General features: G+C 43.6%; 1 protein-coding gene across 2 annotated transcripts in view; it reads left to right on the forward strand.

The window, feature by feature from the left end:
* The window catches only part of FBXO16 (F-box protein 16), a 65,949-nt gene that overhangs the window by 23,854 nt on the left and 23,424 nt on the right, over positions 1-18,671 (forward strand). For both annotated transcript variants that reach the window (XM_021705921.1, XM_021705924.1), the window contains 2 exons: positions 7,141-7,347; positions 12,704-12,868. In XM_021705921.1, the coding sequence (XP_021561596.1) occupies positions 7,141-7,347; positions 12,704-12,868 (372 nt within the window). The remainder of the gene's footprint in view (positions 1-7,140; positions 7,348-12,703; positions 12,869-18,671) is intronic.

The raw sequence follows: 18,671 nt of genomic DNA on the forward strand, positions 1-18,671 counted from the left end.
CCAGCAGGTCTCGAACCCGTGGGCTCAGGCAATCCACTCACCTCAGCCTCCCAAAGGCGCGGGATGACAGGCTGAGCCGCCGAGCCCGGTTTTTTTGTTCATTTTTTAAACTACTACGTAGTGTTTTGTGGGATAAATATACTCTAATTTACTTAACTGCTTCCCAACTGATGAATATATGTGTGTATAAATGCATAGAAATGCACAAACATCTTCTGGGCATGGTGGCATGTACCTGAAATCCTAGCTACTTGGGAAGCTGAAACAGGAAGATTCCTTGAGCCCGGGAGTTCCGGGCTGTAGTTCATTATGATCTCACCTGCAGATAGCCACTATGCTCCAGCCTGGGCAACACAGCAAGATCCCATCTGTAAAAACATGTTTTTTAGTTTAAAAAAAAAGGAATTCACAAACATCAAGCTTTTTTTTTTTTTTTTTTTTTTTTTTGAGTCGGAGTCTCACTCTGTCGCCCAGCCTGGAGTACAGTGGCACGCTCACGGCCACCTCAGCATTGACCTGCTGGGTTCAGGCAATTCTTCCGCCTCAGTCTTCCAAGTAGCTGGAACTACAGGCATGCACTACCACGCCCAGCTAATTTTTTGATTTGTTGTGGAGATGAGGTCTCACAAATTGCCCGGGCTGCTCTCGAACCCGTGGACTCAGGCAGTCCCCTCACTTTAGCCTCCCAAAGTGCTGGGATTACAGGCTTGAGCCACCGTGCCCGGTCAGCATCAAACTTTTAAATGGTGGTTATCTCTGGGGAATGGAATGAAATTTGATGGGGCATAGTGGTAAAAGAGGATGCTTGTGTTTGATTCTGTCTTTTTGAAACTTTTAAAACAAGAATGTATATTTATACTTTAATCGTGAAATTAAATTTTTGACAATAGGATAAGCAGTCTCAGAAACTTAACCAGATGAAGATAGTATAACCAATAAACAAACAAACAAATAAAAACAAGCTTCCCGCTTCATCCTGCTCCCCCCACACCATGAACTCTTTTGGCTATTCTGTGTGAAATGGGAGAACCTGACAGCTCCAGCAACCGCCTCACTTCCTGAGACTGCATCAAGATTCCTTGTGCCAACACCTCTAAAAATAGGATGTTCACAGTTAGACTGAGTCAAGAAAGCCCTGTAAAAAGCCATCCTTCGGGAATGAATCGTCAAGTAAAGCACCATACGTGATGCTGGCACAGGAGAATGATGGTCCTGACTGCTTCCCAATCTCACACATTGGATTCCTGGCTACCAGGCATGGGTATTTTTAACATTAAAGGCAATGCAGGAGATGTGGGAGGTCATCCCATTCCTGCACTGTTAACTCTTCCATGGATTATCTACTGTTTGGATTATTCCTAGCACCTTTAAATTCTTCTTCTTCTTTTTTTTTTTTTAGCACCTTTAAATTCTAAAGAGATTTTCCCCTCCTGTTAAGCATTCTTGTGAGTCATCTCCCCACCATCTTCAATTGGTAGGAGCTCAAGGAATGTAAATTAGTTTTCTATTAGCCTAAACAAACACAATTAGAAAGGAAAATCCCTTAAGGCAAAGAACACCTATCAAAGCCAAGTCTAAATTACCTTTGGCCATTGTAATCAGGAAAATAAATGAGGAACCAATGTAATTATCTTTTTAATATCTAGGGAAAGTGTTTTATTGTTTTCTTTTATAGATTTCTTCAGTATTTTATCATCCTAATGTCCTTTTATATGCATTTTAAGCCACTCAGTCTGTAATCTGAGCCCCATTCTGGTTTGTGTCCTTCGGGAAAGTAGATGATCTAACCTCAGTTATTCTAAATGTCCTTCTCTTCCTTGTCAATGTACAAGCATGGTAATTTTCTGTGAATATCTTTTTTTTATATTGACTTAACCCACAGACATATTATTTTTAACATCACTGTGGCATTTTATAATAATAGCTGCCATGTCTACAATGAGTCATGTACTCTCTTAGGAATGTTATACTTGTTATTTAATCCTCACGACACTACAATGTAGATACAATTATTCCTTTTTTTTTTGAGTTGGAGTCTCACTCTGTCGCCCAGACCGGAGTGCAGTGGCCGCTCCCGGCCACCGCAGCCTCGACCTGCTGGTCTCCGGCGATCCTTCCGCCTCAGCCTTCCAAGTAGCTGGAACTACAGGTCGCCCAGCTAATTTTTTGAATTATTGTAGAGATGAGGTCTCGCCTGCCCAGGTGGGTCTCGAACCCACAACCCACGGGCTCAGGCAGTTCACTCACCTCAGCCTCCCAAGGCACGGGATTACAGGCTGAGCCACCAGGCCCGGCTCAATTATTCTTAATATATAAAGGAGGAAATTGAGGCTGAAATATTTTTTCTTTTCTTTCTTTCTCCCTTTTTTTTTTGTGAGTCTGGGTTTTACTCTGTTGCCCAGGCTAGGGTGCAGTGACACGATCACAGCTCACTACAGCCTCGACCTCCTGGACTCAGGTGATTCTTCCACCTCAGTCTTCTAAGTAGCTGGAACTACAGGCATACCCTGTCATTGCTTGGCTTATTTTTTGGTAGAGATGCGTTCTTGCTGTGTTGCCCAGGCTGGTCTCAAACTCCTGGCCTCAAGGAATCCCCCCGCCTCTGTCTCCCAAAGTGCTGGGTTTACAGATGTGATCCACTGTACCTGGCCTGAAATATCTTCTAATGAGTAAAATAAATCATAGACTGTTGGGAGTAAGACACCAGATGGTCTTATTCCCAAGCCCACCCTCAATCCACAATACCATACTTTCTCCTATCATGTTGATATATTTGTTTAGCTGATCTCCTACGGTTAGGCATTCAGAGTTATCTCTGATTTGTGGTAGGTATCATATCATGAACATTTTTTTGTAACCATAATCATCCTGAGTCCCATGTAGATCAGCCTCTGTAGGTTCATGTAGCCCTGCCTAAAAAAACGCTTAAAATGAATTCCAGTCTTCGTTTTGTCTCAAAGAAAAATCACAGGTGCTCCAGTTCAAAACTCCTAACAATACTCCTCAATCTCCTCCCTTCCTTCCCCAGCTCCCTCACACTAACCACTGCAGAGGCAATCATAAGCTCCACGAATCCCACAACTCCACTCAAGCCATGCCTCGAAACTGTCGTCTCCTCACACCTCCCTCTTGGTTCTTTATTTCATAGATCAGTTTAGCTTCCAGGGCCATTTCCCCTGGTTCTAGCCATTCTGGTCTGGTTGCTCTACTCATTTTCCTAGTTCTCCATCTCAAAAGAGCCGGGGAAGAAGTCTCCATTGTGGGAGTCGGAGGTATGGGTTGTACAGAAACATTGACAGGAGAACATTGACCCATACAAGTCAATTTCATTCCTGCTGTATTAATTGTTGAGGTTTTTGTTTTTTCATTTTAGGGTTTCCGCCGATTGAATGATAGTCTCCAAGATGAGCTCTGTGGATCATTGAGTAAATCTGTAGGAGTGAATAATTTTAGCCAGCAAGCTTTCCCACTGTTAAACAAAATTAATGGGTGGCCATTGTTTCGGACTGAGCTTCTGCACCAGGACCTACCGGCCAGAGCAAACTAACTGAACATTAAAAATGGGCCAATTTCTCAAAAAAACAAAACAAAAACCCTCAGGAGATTCACAGTAACCAATTAGAAGTTTAACTGAGCCAGGCTTGGTGGCTCAGTCTGTAATCCCTCGCTTTGGGAGGCTGAGGTGAGTGGATGGCCTGAGTCCGTGGGTTCGAGACCCGCCTGGGCAACTTGGCGAGACCTCATCTCTACAATAAATCAAAAATTAGCCGGGCGTGGTAGCGCACGCCTGTAGTTTCAGCTACCTGGAAGGCTGAGGCGGAAGGATCGCCGGAGCCCAGCAGGTCGAGGCTGCGGTGGCCGGGAGCAGCCACTGCACTCCAGTCTGGGTGACAGAGTGAGACTCCAACTCAAAAAAAAAAAAAAAGAAGTTCAACTGAGCCAGCATAAGAAAGTTCCCTCTGCCAGGCGCGGAGACTCACACCTGTAATCCCAGCACTTTGGGAGGCTGAGGTGAGAGGATTGCCTGAGCCCATGAGTTCAAGACCAGCCTGGGCAATTTGGGGAGACCTCCTCTCTACAATAAATCAAAAAATTAGCCGGACATGGTGGCGCATACCTGTAGTTTCAGCTACTTGGAGGGCTGAGGCAGAAGGATCGCTTGAGCCCAACAGGTCGAGGCTGCGGTGGCCGTGAACATGCCCCTGTACTCCAGCCTGGGCGACGGAGTAAGACTCCATCTCAAAAAAAGTCCCCTCTGTTTAACCTTATGAGGAAAGTAACTTTGAAATAACCAATCCACTTTTTGTTTCTTATTTCTGCTTTCTTTAGCCCTTTTCAGCCTTCAAAGCTAACCTCCTCTGCTCAGCTCCATAGTCACTTGTTCTTCAGATGGGATACTACCCGATTCCTGAATCACTAATCAAAGCCAGTTCAATCTTTAAACTCAGCTTGTTGAAATTTTGTTTTGTAACACTAGTCATTGAAATAAAATACATTGCATGACTATAATGAGGTCAACTTGTCATAAGACTTGAAAAAAAAAATGTTTGCCTTACATGCCTTCTTAGGCAGTCAGAGCATTTTATGACTACACCTAAAAGTCATTATACAATTTTGATTATTTTATAAAAACTGTACTAAATATGTGAAATACAATAATATACAAAAATATAACTGGCCCCAAATTCCCTATTTTCTTTTCTGTTATGGGCTATGGAAGAAAAGAGAGATTTAGACTTTGTGAAGTGGCTCACTGAGCTGGCAGGCGTTCTTCCCTTAAGAGCCTTTCTTTTGGTTTTGGCCAGGTATCTTCTCTTGAAAATTTGTTTGTTTGTATGTTTGTTTCAATGGGTACATGTGCAGATTTGTTACGTGATGATGAGGGTTGGACTTCTGTTAAGCCCATCACTCAAATTATGTGCATGATACTCAGTGGGTAGTTTTTCTTCTTTTTTTGGAGTTGGAGTCTCACTCTGTTGTCCACACTGGAGTGCAGTGGCATGGCCACAGCTACCACAGCCTTAGCCTGCTGGGATCCGGTGATCCTTCCACCTCAGCCTTCCAAGTAGCTGGAACTATAGGTGCCCGCTACCACGCCTGGCTAATTTTTTATTTATTCTGGAAATGAGGTCTCGCCAAGTTACCCGGGCTGGTCTCAAACCGGCAGGCTCAGGCAATCCCCTTGCCTCGGCCTCCCAAAGTGCTGGGATTACAGGCTGAGCCACCGAGCCCGGTCTAGTTTTTCAACTCTTGCACCCTTCCCTTCCTCCCCCGCTTAGGAGTCCCCAGTGTCTGTTGTTCCCATCTTTACGTCTGTGTGTATCCAGTGTTTAACTCCCACTTATATTTAGTTTTCCGTTTCTGTGTTAGTTCACTTAGAATAATGGCCTTCATGAGAGGATTGCTTGAGCCTAGGGGTTCAAGACCAGCCCAGGAAATTGGCAAGACCTCACCTCTACAATAAATAGAAAAATAGCCGGGTGTGGTGGTGCATGCCTGTAGTTCAAGCTACTTGGAAGGCTGAGGTGGAAGGATCACCTGAGTCCAGCAGGTCAAGGCTGTGGTAGCCATGAGTGTGCCACTACACTCCAACTTGGGCAGCAGAGTGAGAACTCCAACTCAAAAGAAAGAAAGAAAGAAAGAATAATGGCCTCCAGCTGCATTAGGGTTGCTACAAAGGACATGATTTCATTCTTTTTATGGCTGCCTCATACTCTATGGTGTGTGTGTACCACGTTTTCTTTATCCAACCCATTGTTGACCAGCACCCAGGCTAGATCCTTGTTTTTGCTATTGTAAATAGTGCTGTGATAAACATACGAGTATAGGAGTCTTTTTGGTTATATAATTTATGCTCCTTTGGATCTGTACCCAATAGTGGATTGCGGGGTTGAATGGTAAATCTATTTTAGTTCTTTCAGAAATCTCCAAACTGTTTTCCACAGGGACTGAACTAGTTTACCTTCCTACCAACAGTGTACAAGTATTCCTTTTTCTCCACAACCTCACCAACACCTGTTTTGTTTTTGTTTTTGCTTTTTGAGTCGGAGTCTCACTCTGTTGCCCAGTCTGGGGGACAGTGGCACACTCATGGCCACCGCAGCCTCAACCTACTGGGCTCAGGCGATCCTTCCACCTCAGCCTTCCAAGTAGCTGGAACTACAGGCACATGCCACCATGCCTGGCTAATTTTTTAATTTTTATTTGTAGATACGAGGTCTCTCCAAGTTGCCCAGGCTTGTCTCAAACCCATGGGCTCAGGCAATCCTCTCACCTCGGCCTCCCAAAGTGCTGAGATTATAGGCATGAGACACTGCACCAGGCCTGTTTTTTTTTTTTTTTTTTAAATAATAGCCATTCTGACTGGTGTCAGATAGTATCTCATTGTGGTTTTAATTTGCATTTCTCTGATGCTTAGTGATGAAATTATATTTTATAAATAGATATTGTCTCAGTTTAGGAATATAGTCAGCTCCCAACTTAATTTTTTTTTTTTTTTTTTTTTGAGAAAGCAGGATGTATTGAGAGGACAAAAAAGTTCCCAGAGTAGGAGGGGACCAGAAGGGGTTAGCCTGACTTAGCATTCTTTTTTTTTTTTTGAGTTGGAGTCTCACTGTCGCCTAGACTGGAGTGCAGTGGCCACTCCCAGCCACCGCAGCTTCTACCTACTGGGCTCCGGCAATCCTTCCACCTCAGCCTTCCAAGTAGCTGGAACTACAGGCGCACGCTACCACGCCCGGCTAATTTTTTTGATTTATTATAGAGATGAGGTCTCTCCTGCCCAAGCGGGTCTCGAACTCGCGGGCTCAGGCAATCCACTCACCTCAGCCTCCCAAATGCGTGGGATTACAGGCTGAGCCACCGAGCCCGACCTAGCATTCTTATGTAACTGCAAGCTTTGAAGTGAAGTGTACTTTAACTTGAACACCCAGGTTGTTCACGTGCTCACACATATACATGTAAGAGAGGCCAGGAAGGTGGCAAAAACATGGGATTTACTGATTTGGGAGAAGAAATTCATGATTTGCGCTAGAAGCAAATGACTAAACTCACTTTCTAGGCCATTCTCATTTCTTACTCGGCAGGAGTCTGCTATCAGATTAAACCTGAAGCTTTCCACGTTTTGTTTTGTTTTTCCAGTTCGACAAGTGGACGGACTCTCAAAGGAGAAGAATTCTCACTGGCCTGTTGGAGCGTTGCTCCCTTTCACAGCAAAAGTTCTGCTGCCGAAAGCTCCAGGAGAAAATTCCAGCAGAAGCCCTGGATTTTACGACCAAGCTTCCACGGGTGTTATCTTTATACATCTTTTCTTTCCTGGACCCCCGAAGTCTTTGTCGCTGTGCACAGGTAAAAATAAAGCAGTAGCACATGTTTTGTAAAGATAGCCTCAGGAAATTTGGGAGCTTGAGTCACTTAAGGAAAAACACACACCACACACACACAACCAAGAAATAGATGAGATGGTCAGCCTGTTTAGTCCATGTTGTTTGAATGAATCCCTGCCTCCTTTGTATCTCTGTATTTAGTGCTCAAAAGACGGGGAAAAAAGTATAAGTTACATTAGTGTCCATAAAAAAGAACTGGCTAGTTGGGGAGATAAGTACACATGCAAGAAATTGTTAATCATAAGCACTGAAGGCGGGCTCAGTGGCTCAGCCTGTAATCCCAGCGCTTTGGGCGGCCAAGGTGGGTGGATTGCCTGGGCCCGCGGGTTCAAGACCCACCTGGGCAACTTGGCGAGACCTCATCTCTACAATAAATCAAAAATTAGCCCGGCATGGTAGCACGTGCCTGTAGTTCCAGCTACTCGGAAGGCTGAGGCAGAAGGATCGCTGGAGCCCAGCAGGTCGAGGCTGCGGTGGCCAGGAGTGGCCACTGCATTCCAGTCTGGGCGACGGAGTGAGATTCCAACTCAAAAAAAGAAAAAAGAAATGTTTAATCAGCAGGACAGTCCTATGCTGCATGGTACAACTACAGTCAAATCCTAAATTGTGTTGTGCAGGTCATTCATGAGTAGAAAAGCTCAAAATACGGTGCTAATGAGATATGAGACGAAGAGAGATCCAAGCAAGCAGGTGCGCTCACAAGGGCCTTGGAAAAGGAGCTGACCATTATTGTCTTACAAGTAATTTTGTAGTGTATTAAAGTGAAGGCAAACTATTTAAGATAAGGCTGGGAATGGTGGCTCACGCCTGTAGTCCCAGGACTTTGGGAGGCTGAGGCGAGGGGATTGCTTGAGCCCAGGAGTTTGAAACCAGTCTGTACAACATAGTGAGACTTTGTCTCTACAAAAAATTAGCCAGGCGTGGTAGTGCACGTCTGTAGTCCCAACTATTCGGGAGGCTGAGGTGGAAGGATCGCTTTAGCTCAGGGGGTCAAGGCTGTGGTGAGCCATGATCATGTCACTGCACTCCAGCCTGGGCAACAGAGTAAGACCTCTACTCAAAAAAAACAAACAAAACAAAACCCCAAAAATGATATAAGATATAAAACTGAAGCCAGACATGGTGGCTCAAGCCTGTAATCCCAGAACTTTGAATGGCCGAGGCAAGAGCATTGCCTGAGCCCACAGGTTCGAGACCAGCCTGGGTAACATAGTACGATCTCATCTCTACGATAAAAAAAAAAATTAGCTGGGCATGGTGGCACGCGCCTGTAGTTCCGGCTACTTGGAAGGCTGAGGCGAAAGAATCACCTGAACCCAGCAGGTCGTGGCTGCGGTGACCAGGAGTGTGCCACTGCACTCCATCCTGGGCAACCGAGTGAGACCCCAACTCAAAAAAAAATGATTTAAGATATAAAACTGGTAGTCATTTTTTAAAAGTCCTTTTATAGAGTCTAGCAAGACCAGAAATTACCTGGTACAGTACAATTCCCATACATCTAATATGTTAACTTTAGTTTTTGAAATTAAGAAAATGAATGCAGTAAGAAAGATGTGTTATTCAATAAACGGTGTTGGAACAACGGGGTAGATATCTGAAAAACAAACAAATTCCAGTAGGATGAAAGATTTATATGAAATCAAAGGAAATCATTAAAGTACTCAAAGCAAACACAGGAAATGAGGCTTTTGTGCATATTCCATAATACTCAGAAGCCTTCAAAGAAAACACACAATTTAGAATCTTTCTTTCTTCGTCTCACGTATATTGAGCAAGCATGAAAAAAGCATATTTTAAACTGTGACTATAAAAATTAAAATATTATTCATGGAACAGAATATCACAAATAAATTCAAACAGTAAACAGAAAAAGCCGGGCTTGGTAACTCAGCCTGTAATCCCGCGCTTTGGGAGGCTGAGGTGAGTGAATTGCCTGAGGCTGTGGGTTCGAGACCCGCCTGGGCAACTTGGTGAAACCTCATCTCCACAATAAATGAAAAAATCAGTCGGGCATGATAGCGCACGCCTGTAGTTCCAGCTACTTGGAAGGCTGAGGTGGAAGGATCGCCGGAGCCCAGCAGGTCGAGGCTGCGGTGGCCGGGAGCGGCCATTGTACTCCAGTCTGGGCGACAGAGTGAGACTCCGACTCAAAAAAAAAAAAAATCTATTGCAAACAAAGGGCTAATTTCTTTATTTGGTAAAAGAGCTTCTATAAATTTATATTAAGGGAAAAAAATACCAACAACCCAGCAGAAAAATGAACAAAGAAAATGAACAAGCAATTCACAGAAAAAGAAATACAGTGCAGATGTCACTAAAATATGTAAGACGCTTAGTCTCATATGGCATGCCATCTTTCATGACTCAGATTGGGACTTTGTAAAAAAAAAATTTAGATTCAAGGGGTACATATGCAGGTTTGTTACATGGGTATATTTCATGGCAATGAGGTTTGGGCTTCTGATGAGCCTGTCACCTAAATGGTGTGCAGGGTGCCCAAAAGGTAGTTTTTCAACCCTTGTCCTTCCTCCTTCCTCCCCGCTTTAGGAGACACCAGTATCCGTTGTTCTCATCCTTATTCCCATGTGTATGCAGTGTTTAGCTCCACTTAGAAATGAGAATAAGCATTATTTAATTTTCTGTTTGTGTTAGTTTGCTCAGAATAATGCCTCCAGCTGCATCCACATTACTGCAAAGGGCATGATTTTGTTCTTTTTTATGGCCATGTGGTATTCCAGGTGTATATGTACCACATTTTTTCACCCAAGCCACCATTGATGGGCACCTAGGTTGGTTCCATGTTTTTGTTATTGTGAATAGTCTGCAATAAACATACAAGTGTAGGGGTCTTTTTGGATAGAAAGATTTATGCTATTTTAAGTCTATACCTAGTAGTAGGGTGGCTGGATCGAATGGTAAATCTATTTTAGTTCCTCGAGAAGTCTCTAAACTGCTTTCCACAGGGACTGAACTAGTTTACATTTCCACCAGCAGTGCATGAGTGTTCTTTTTTCTCTACAACCTTGCCAACATCTGGGGTTTTTGTGTTTTTTTGAGTTGGAGTCTCACTCTGTTGCCCAGGCTGGAGTGCAATGGCACACTCAAGGCCACCACAGCCTCAACCTGCTGGGCTCAGGTAGTCCTTCTGCTTCAGCCTTCCAAATAGCTAGAAGTACAGGCATGCTCCACCACAACTGGCTAATTTTTTGATTTATGATAGAGATGAGGTCTCGCCAAGTTGCCCAGGCTGGTCTCAAACCCGTGGCCTCAGGCCATCCTCTCACCTCAGCCTCCCAAAGTCTGGGATTATAGGCGTGAGCCACCATGTCCAGCTTACTTTTTAATAATAGCTATTCTGACTGGTATAACATGGTATCTCATTGTGGTTTTGATTTGCATTTCTGTGATGATTAGCAATGTTGAGCAATTTTTAAATATGTTTGTTGGCTTCTTTTTGTGCAGTGGCATAATCACAGCTCACCGCAGCCTCATCCTCCTGGGCTCAGGTGATCCTCCCACGTCAGCCTCCTGAGTAGCTGGAAATGCAGGCACGTGCCACCACGTCCAGCTAATTTTTTGATCTTTTGTAGAGATGAGGTCTCGCTTATTACCCAGGCTGGCTTTGCCCACTTTTAAATAAGGCTGTTTGTTTTTTTTTCTGTCAGATCATTGAAATTCCTTATGGGTTCTGGATATTAGTCCTTTGCCAGATGTATAGAGTGCAAATGCTTTCTCCCATTCTGTAAGTTTTCTGTTTACCCTAGCGATAGTTTTTTGTTTTGTTTTGCTTTTGCTGTGCATAAGCCCTTTAGTTTAATTAGGTCCCACTTGTCAAAGATTGAGACTTTTTATTTATTTATTGTAATTTTATTTTTTTTAGTTGGAGTCTCACTCTGTTGCCCAGACTGGAGTGCAGTGGCTGCTCCCAGCCACCGCAGCCTTGCCTGCTGTGCTCCGGCGATCCGCCTCAGCCTTCTGAGTAGCCGGAATTACAGGCATGCGCTACCACGCCCGGCTGATTTTTTTTATTTACTGTAGAGATGAGGTCTTGCTGTCCAGGCGGGTCTCGAACCCGCGGGCTCAGGCAATCCACTCAGCTCAGCCTACCAAAGCCACGGGATTACAGGCTGAGCCACCAAACCCAGCTAATATTACATTTTTAAGTAAAAATTCCCTCTGTCCCAGCAGTTCTACTTCTTGAAATTTGTCTGATAGGCATACTCCAAAAATTATGTGTAAAAATTATGCTTCATAAGAATATTGCAGCTGGGCGCAGTGGCTCAGCCTGTAATCCCAGCAGTTTGGGAGGCCGAGGCGAGTGGATTACCTGAGCTCACGGGTTCGAGACCAGCCTGGGCAACTTGGTGAGACCTCGTCTCTACAATAAATCAAAAATTAGCCAGGCATGGTAGCGTGTGCCTGTAGTTCTGGCTCCTTGGAAGGCTGAGGCCGAAGGATCCCCGGAGCCCAGCAGGTCAATGCTAGGGTGGCCATGAACATGCCACTGCACTCCAGCCTGGGCAACGGAGTGAGACTCTAACTCAAAAAAAAAAAAAGACAAGAAAATTTATACTTAGTGAAATTATAAGGATGGATGTAAAAGAAAACATATCATGAAAAGAATAAACAATGTACAGACCTTAGTTTATGTAACCTTCATCCAACTTCCATATGACCTTTAAGAATCTTTAGGAAATTCCAGAGTCTATCTGAGTTTCAGTTCCTCCTTTGCAATATGAGGGTAATAACTATGCTTATCTCCCTAGGTTGCTATGAAGGTGGTTAGTAGGTGCTCAATAAATATTCGTTGACTCTGATTCTAATCTGCACCTGTAGTCCCAGACTGGCGTGTAAAGTCAAATCATTCTGCCTGCAAGAACTTCTGGTGGGAGGTAGCTATTTAAACTGTGGTTTGGAGGTGAAGGACAAAAGAGTGATCCCAGAACCAGGGTGACAGTTCAAAACCTAGAGAAAGCCGGGGCAGTGCTCACTCACGCCTGTCATCCCAGCACTTTGGGAGGCAGAGGCGAGAGGATTGCCTGAGCCCAGGGTTCAAGACCAGCCTGGGCAACTTGATGAGACCTCATCTCTACGATAAATCAAAACATTAGCCAGGCATGGTGGCGTGTGCCTGTGAAAGACTGAGACAGAAGGATCGCCTGAGCTCAGTACGTAGAGACTGCAGTAGTTGTGAGTATGCCACTGCACTCCAGCCTGGGCAACGGAGTGAGACTCCAACTCAAAAAAAAAAAAAAAAAACCCTAGAGAAAGTAGGCATGTAAACAGAGCAGGTTGTTTTGTTGTCTTTGTTTCTCCAGGTGTGCTGGCATTGGAAGAACCTAGCTGAGCTGGACCAGCTCTGGATGTTCAAATGTTTGCGGTTTAACTGGTACATCAATTTTTCTCCAACTCCCTTTGAGCAGGGGATCTGGAAAAAGCACTACATTCAAATGGTGAAAGAACTTCATGTTACTAAGCCTAAGGTAAATTTCAGGCAAAAAGCAGCAAGCTTGCAAACATCACTTCTTTCCAAGTTCTAGAATCAGTCGGGCGCAGTGGCTCACGCCTATAATCCCAGCACTTTGGGAGGCTGAGGTGAGAGGATGACCTGAGCCCACAGGTTCGAGACCAGCCTGGGCAACTTGGCAAGACCTTGTCTCTACCATACATCAAGAAATTAGCCGGGCATGGTGGCGTATGCCTGTAGTTCCAGCTACCTGGAAGGCTGAGGTGGAAGGATTGCCGGAGCCCAACAGGTTGAGGCTGCAGTGGCTGGGAGCATGCCACTGTCTTCCAGCCTGGGTGACAGAATGAGACTCCAACTCAAAAAAAGAAAGAAAGAAAGAAAAAGTTCTAGAACTAATGATAAAAGATCGGGCTGGTCACAGTGGCTCACGCCTGTAATCCCAACACTTTGTGAGGCCAAGGCAGGAAAATCGCTTGGGCCCAGGTGTTCAAGACCTGCCTGAGCCACATAGCAAGACACCTGTCTACACACACACCAAATTAGCCAGGTATGGGGGCAAGTGCCTGCAGTGCCAGCTACTTGGGAGGCTGAGGCAGGAGGGTCACTTAAGCCCAGGAGTCAGCCTATAGTGAGCCATGACATTGCCACTGCACTCCAGCCTGAGCAACAGAGTAAGACCCTGTTACCAAAAAAATAATAATAATAATTGAAAATAAAGGATCAAACTAGAAGTTGGAGAAGAGAGGCAGTTCAAAGGAACTATCTTGTGATTTCAAAATCTTCCTTTTCTGGTGCTTGATAGCCGCTTCCATGTTAGTTGAGAGCCCTCACCCGATACTCCAAAACCACAGTTGCACCCAAAAGGTTAGGACTATGAAACATCTCCCTCTGTCTAGTTCCCTGATTTCTGTGTCTCTGACTCAGAACACTAGACAGATGACAGTTCTGACATGGGACGTGGGGACTCTTGGGTAATGTGCAGTATTTGTCAACTATGGGTCTTCAAACTTCACGAATTCAAATTTTCTTTTTCTTTTTTTTTGAATAGACGAGGTCTCGCCAAAGTGCCCGGGCTGGTCTCAAAGCCGCAGGCTCAAGCCTCTCAAAGTGCTGGGATGACAGGCTGAGCCATCGAGCCCGGCCTCGAATTCAAATTTTCTATGATTCTACCAGGTGAGCTGAAGTTTATTTTTGTTTTTTTTTGTTTTTTGGTTTTTGGTTTTTGGTTATTTTTTTGAGTTGGAGTCTCACTCTGTCGCCCAGGCTGGAGTGCAGTGGCCGCTCCTGGCCACCGCAGCCTCAACCTGCTGGCCTCCTGCGATCCTTCCACTCAGACTTCCAAGTAGCTGGAACTATAGGCACACGCTACCACGCCCGGCTAATCTTTTGATTTTTTGTAGAGATGAGGTCTCGCCAAGTTGCCCAGGTGGGTCTCGAACCTGCGGGCTCAGGAGATCCACTCACCTCGGCCTCCCAAAGCGCGGGATTATAGGCTGAGCCACCGAACCCGTCTTGAAGTTTATTTTTGTATCATTTATGAGGAAAAGTTTTCCAATAAATTAGTCATCAAGGAAAGGCCTAATTGGCATATTAAAGTTCTTAGTTTTTTGCTAGAAACAAGCAAAGTAGAGTATTTATATATAATCCTAAAAAGTGACAAATATAAGAACTTCTTGTGGCTTTCTGTGAATTTTAACTAATGCTATATTCCTTCTTACAGTCATAGCTAGTTAGATAATTTATGGGGAATTTTTATGAGCCTTTTGTTTACAGTATTTTCTATATACATGCAGAGTTGTGCATCATTCTGTACAACAGACAAGTTCCTGAAAAATTATATGTAAATTAAATTTTTTAAATGATTTTTAAAACCACAGGGGTATTGTAGCCTATGAAAAAAACTGCTGTGTATCCTTTTAAAACTGAAGAATCCTTTTGAAATATGAATAATCAACTCCTAACTTGTTTATTTAGGTTTAGGTTTTATTGTGTTTTCTTGAAATAGACTCCATCTACTTTTAATAGAGTAATAAACTATGCATAATTAATATTGCTACTACTGCAGTGATAAAAATAGTCTTTCTAACTTCAATAGTTGGTCTGCTCCATGAGGATTTCTTTTAAAAGTGGAATTATAAGTGCAGAATTTTAAAAGTTCTTTTAAAAATCCCCATATCTCTGACTCCTTTCCTCACAAGGCTTTTCTCGAAGTCCTTTTTTTTTCGGAGTTTCACTCTGTTGCCCAAGGTGGAGTGCAGTTGTACGCTCACAGCCACTGCAGCTTCAATCTACTAGGCTCAGAAAATCCTTCCACCTCAGCTGGAACTACAGGCGTGCACCCCCATGCCCACTAATTTTTTAAATTTATTTATTGTAGAGATGAGGTCTCACCATGTTGCCCAGGCTAGTCTCGAACCCGTGGGCTCAGGCAATCTTCTCACCTCTGCTTCCCGAAGTGCTGGGATTACAGACGTGAGCCACCATGCCTGGCTTTCTTGAAGTTCATTCCCAACTGAGGAACAGGGAGTGAGCTTCAATAACTAAAGTTCAGGGTATCTGGGAGCAGAGGAAAGAAAAGGTTGTCATTCCACTACCAACTAGTAGAATGAAAAAGTAAAACTGATGATGCTTTGTCTTCAGCAATAATTCTTTTCCACAGAATATTTATGTTTAACTATATTTAAAAATAATGAATATTGGCCGGGCTCGGTGGCTCAGTCTGTAATCCCAGCACTCTGGGAGGCCAAGGTGAGTGGATTGCCTGAGCCCAGGGGTTGGAGACCAGCGTGGGCAACATGGCAAGACCTCGTCTCTACAAAAAAATAAAAAAATTAGCTGGATGTGGTAGCACACACCTGTAGTCCCAGCTATTTGGAAGACTGAGGTGGAAGGCTCTCCAGAGCCCAGCAGCTCGAGGCTGCAATAGCCATGATCATGCCACTGCACTCCAGCCTGGGCAACAGAGTGAGACTCCGACTGGAGGAAAAAAAAAAAGACCTAAATAAGAATGACTAAGCTTAAGAAAAGCAATTCATAGATGTATCAGTTGAAGAAACAGACCTAAACCAGAAAGACTAAAGTTGACAGTCATCTGACTAAGGTTGATAAAGTCAGCTGTCAACACTATACATACTTGTACAATTTGTGTCATAGGCAATGAATAGAGCACAGCATTTAGCTTCCCTCAGGCAACTTTCCCATTCTCCACCCTCCATCTCCCCCAATACTTTGTACCTGGCGTGTGGTCCTGCAGAGCTTTTGAAAGCATGTCAAGAGCCGGAGAGAGTGGTTAATACTTGTTTCTCCAGTCTTAAAATCATAGTGCTGGCTGGGCTCAGTGGCTCAGCCTGTCATCCCAGCACTTTGGGAGGCCGAGGTGAATGGATTGTCTGAGTCCATGGGTTCCAGGCAACTTGGCAAGACCTCGTTTCTACAATGAAGCAAAAATTAGCTGGGTATGGTAGCACGTGCCTGTAGTTCCAGCTCCTTGGAAGGCTCAGGTGGAAGGATCGCCGGAGCCCAGCAGGTGGACACTGGGGTGGCTATGAGCATGCCACTGCACTCCAGCCTGGGCAATGGAGTGAGATTCCAACTCAAGAAAAAAAATCGTAGTGCTGAATTAGAATGATCTTTATTTATTTATTTATTTTTTGAGTTGGAGGCTCACTCGGTCGCCCAGACTGGAGTGCAGTGGCCGCTCCCGGCCACCACAGCCTCGCCTGCTGGGCTCCAGGCATGCACTACCACGCCCGGCTGATTTTTTGATTTATTGTAGAGATGAGGTCTCGCTGCCCAGGTGGGTCTCTAACCCGCGGGCTCAGGCAATCCACTCACTTCAGCCTCCCAAAGGTGCGGGATTACAGGCTGAGCCACTGAGCCCGGCTTAGAATGATCTTTAAAACTGTCTGTGTGCCTATGCTACCTACACCAGAAAACACAATTTCAGAAAGACTACAGACTAGAAAAAGAAGAGTAAAATGAAACCCAAAGTAGGTGAAAGAAATAATAAAGAACTGGAATCAGTGAAATTGAAAACATAAAAACAATAAGAAATGAAACCAAAGTGGTTCTTGGATAACATAAATAGAATTGGTAAGTTTCTAGCTAGACTAATAAAAAAAGAGATAAAGCACAAAGTAGTAATACCAGGAATGATATTTCATTCCTGGGGTATCATTACAGATTCTATAGACATTAAATGAATAAGAGAATATTATAAACAGCTTCATATCACTAAACTCAGCAACCTAGATGAAATGGACAAATTACCAAAACTAACTCAATAAGTAATAGAAAACATGAATAAATCTATATGCATTTACATCTAAATTCATAATTTTAAAATTTACCACAGGTCAGATACAGTGGCTCATGCCTGTGATCCCGCTGGGAGGCAGAGGTGAGAGGATGGCCTGAGCCCAGGGGTTCAAGACCAGCCTGGGCAACTTGGGAGGCCTCGTCTCTACAATAAATTTTTAAAAATTAGCTGGGTGTGGTGGCATGTGCCTGTAGTTCCAACTACTTGGAAGACTGAGGCAGGAGGATCACCTGAGCCCAGCAGGTTGAGGTTGCAGTGGCTGTGAGCGTGTCACTGCACTCCAGACAGAATGAGACTCCAACTCAAAAAAAAAAAAAAAGTTGCTATAAAACTCCAGATCCACATAACTTCGTTGGTAAATTCTCTCACACATTGATAATCTCTTTTAGAAAACAGAGGAAGAGAGAACACTTCCCAACTCATTGCCCTTATTCCAAAATCAAAGACTTTACAAGAAAACAAAACAATATCCTTTATAAACATAGACATAATTTTTTTATGTACTAAGAAATTAAATTTAGTAATACATAAAAAGAGTAATCCATGGTGGCCAAGTGGGATGTATTCAAGGAAAGTAAGATTGGCATAATAGTCAGAAAATCAATCACTGTAACTCACAAAATAAAAGAGAATAGTTGTTTCAACAGTACATATACTAAAATTATGAATGATATGGAGAACACATACAAATGTGTGAAGCATTCCATACTAAAATAAAAAGAGAAAAGATATATGATCATTTCAGTATATGCAAACAAAAACATTTGACAAAATTCAACATCCATGCATAATGGAAAAAAATTCTCAAAAAGACTTCAGGTGATGTGAACAAAAGTTTTGCTTACTTAATCCAAAAATGATCACAGATTTTATTACTACCTATTTGTTAAAGTGTCAAACACGTGGTACTGTTCAGAATTAATGATTTTTATATATATAATTACTAGCATTTATACCTGAATTTTCCCCCCAAAGTTGTTTTTTATTTTATTTTATTTTTGAATTGGAGTCTCATTCTGTCACCCAGGCTAAGTGCAGTGGCACACTCACGGCCACTACAGCCTCGACCTGCTGGGCTCAGGTGATCCTCCTGCCTCAGTCTTCCAAGTAGCTAGAACTATAGGCATGCACCACCATGCCCAGCTAATTTTTTGATTTATTGTAGAGACAAGGTCTCACCATGTTGTTGCCCAGACTGGTCTCCAACCCCTGGACTCAGGCAATCCTCTTGTCTTAGCCTCCCAAAGTGCTGGGATTAGGGACTTGAGTCACCACACCCAGCTTCCAAAATTGTTTTGTAATCACGTATTATTTATTCCCAGTAGTAGTAAATATGGTCTCCTCCAAAAAGAAAAAAAAAAAACTAGACATTTAGTTCAATATAAGCTCAGAGAAATGAAATGAAAGTCCATCTAAATGAGATCCACACAAAAGATTTAATACTAGCCAGGCTCAGTGGCTCAGCCTGTAATCCTGCACCTTTGGGAGGCTGAGGTGAGTG

Source organism: Carlito syrichta, unplaced genomic scaffold (genome assembly GCF_000164805.1).
Source record: "Carlito syrichta isolate Samal-C Ts95f unplaced genomic scaffold, Tarsius_syrichta-2.0.1 Scaffold115591, whole genome shotgun sequence".
Lineage (NCBI taxonomy): Eukaryota > Metazoa > Chordata > Mammalia > Primates > Tarsiidae > Carlito > Carlito syrichta.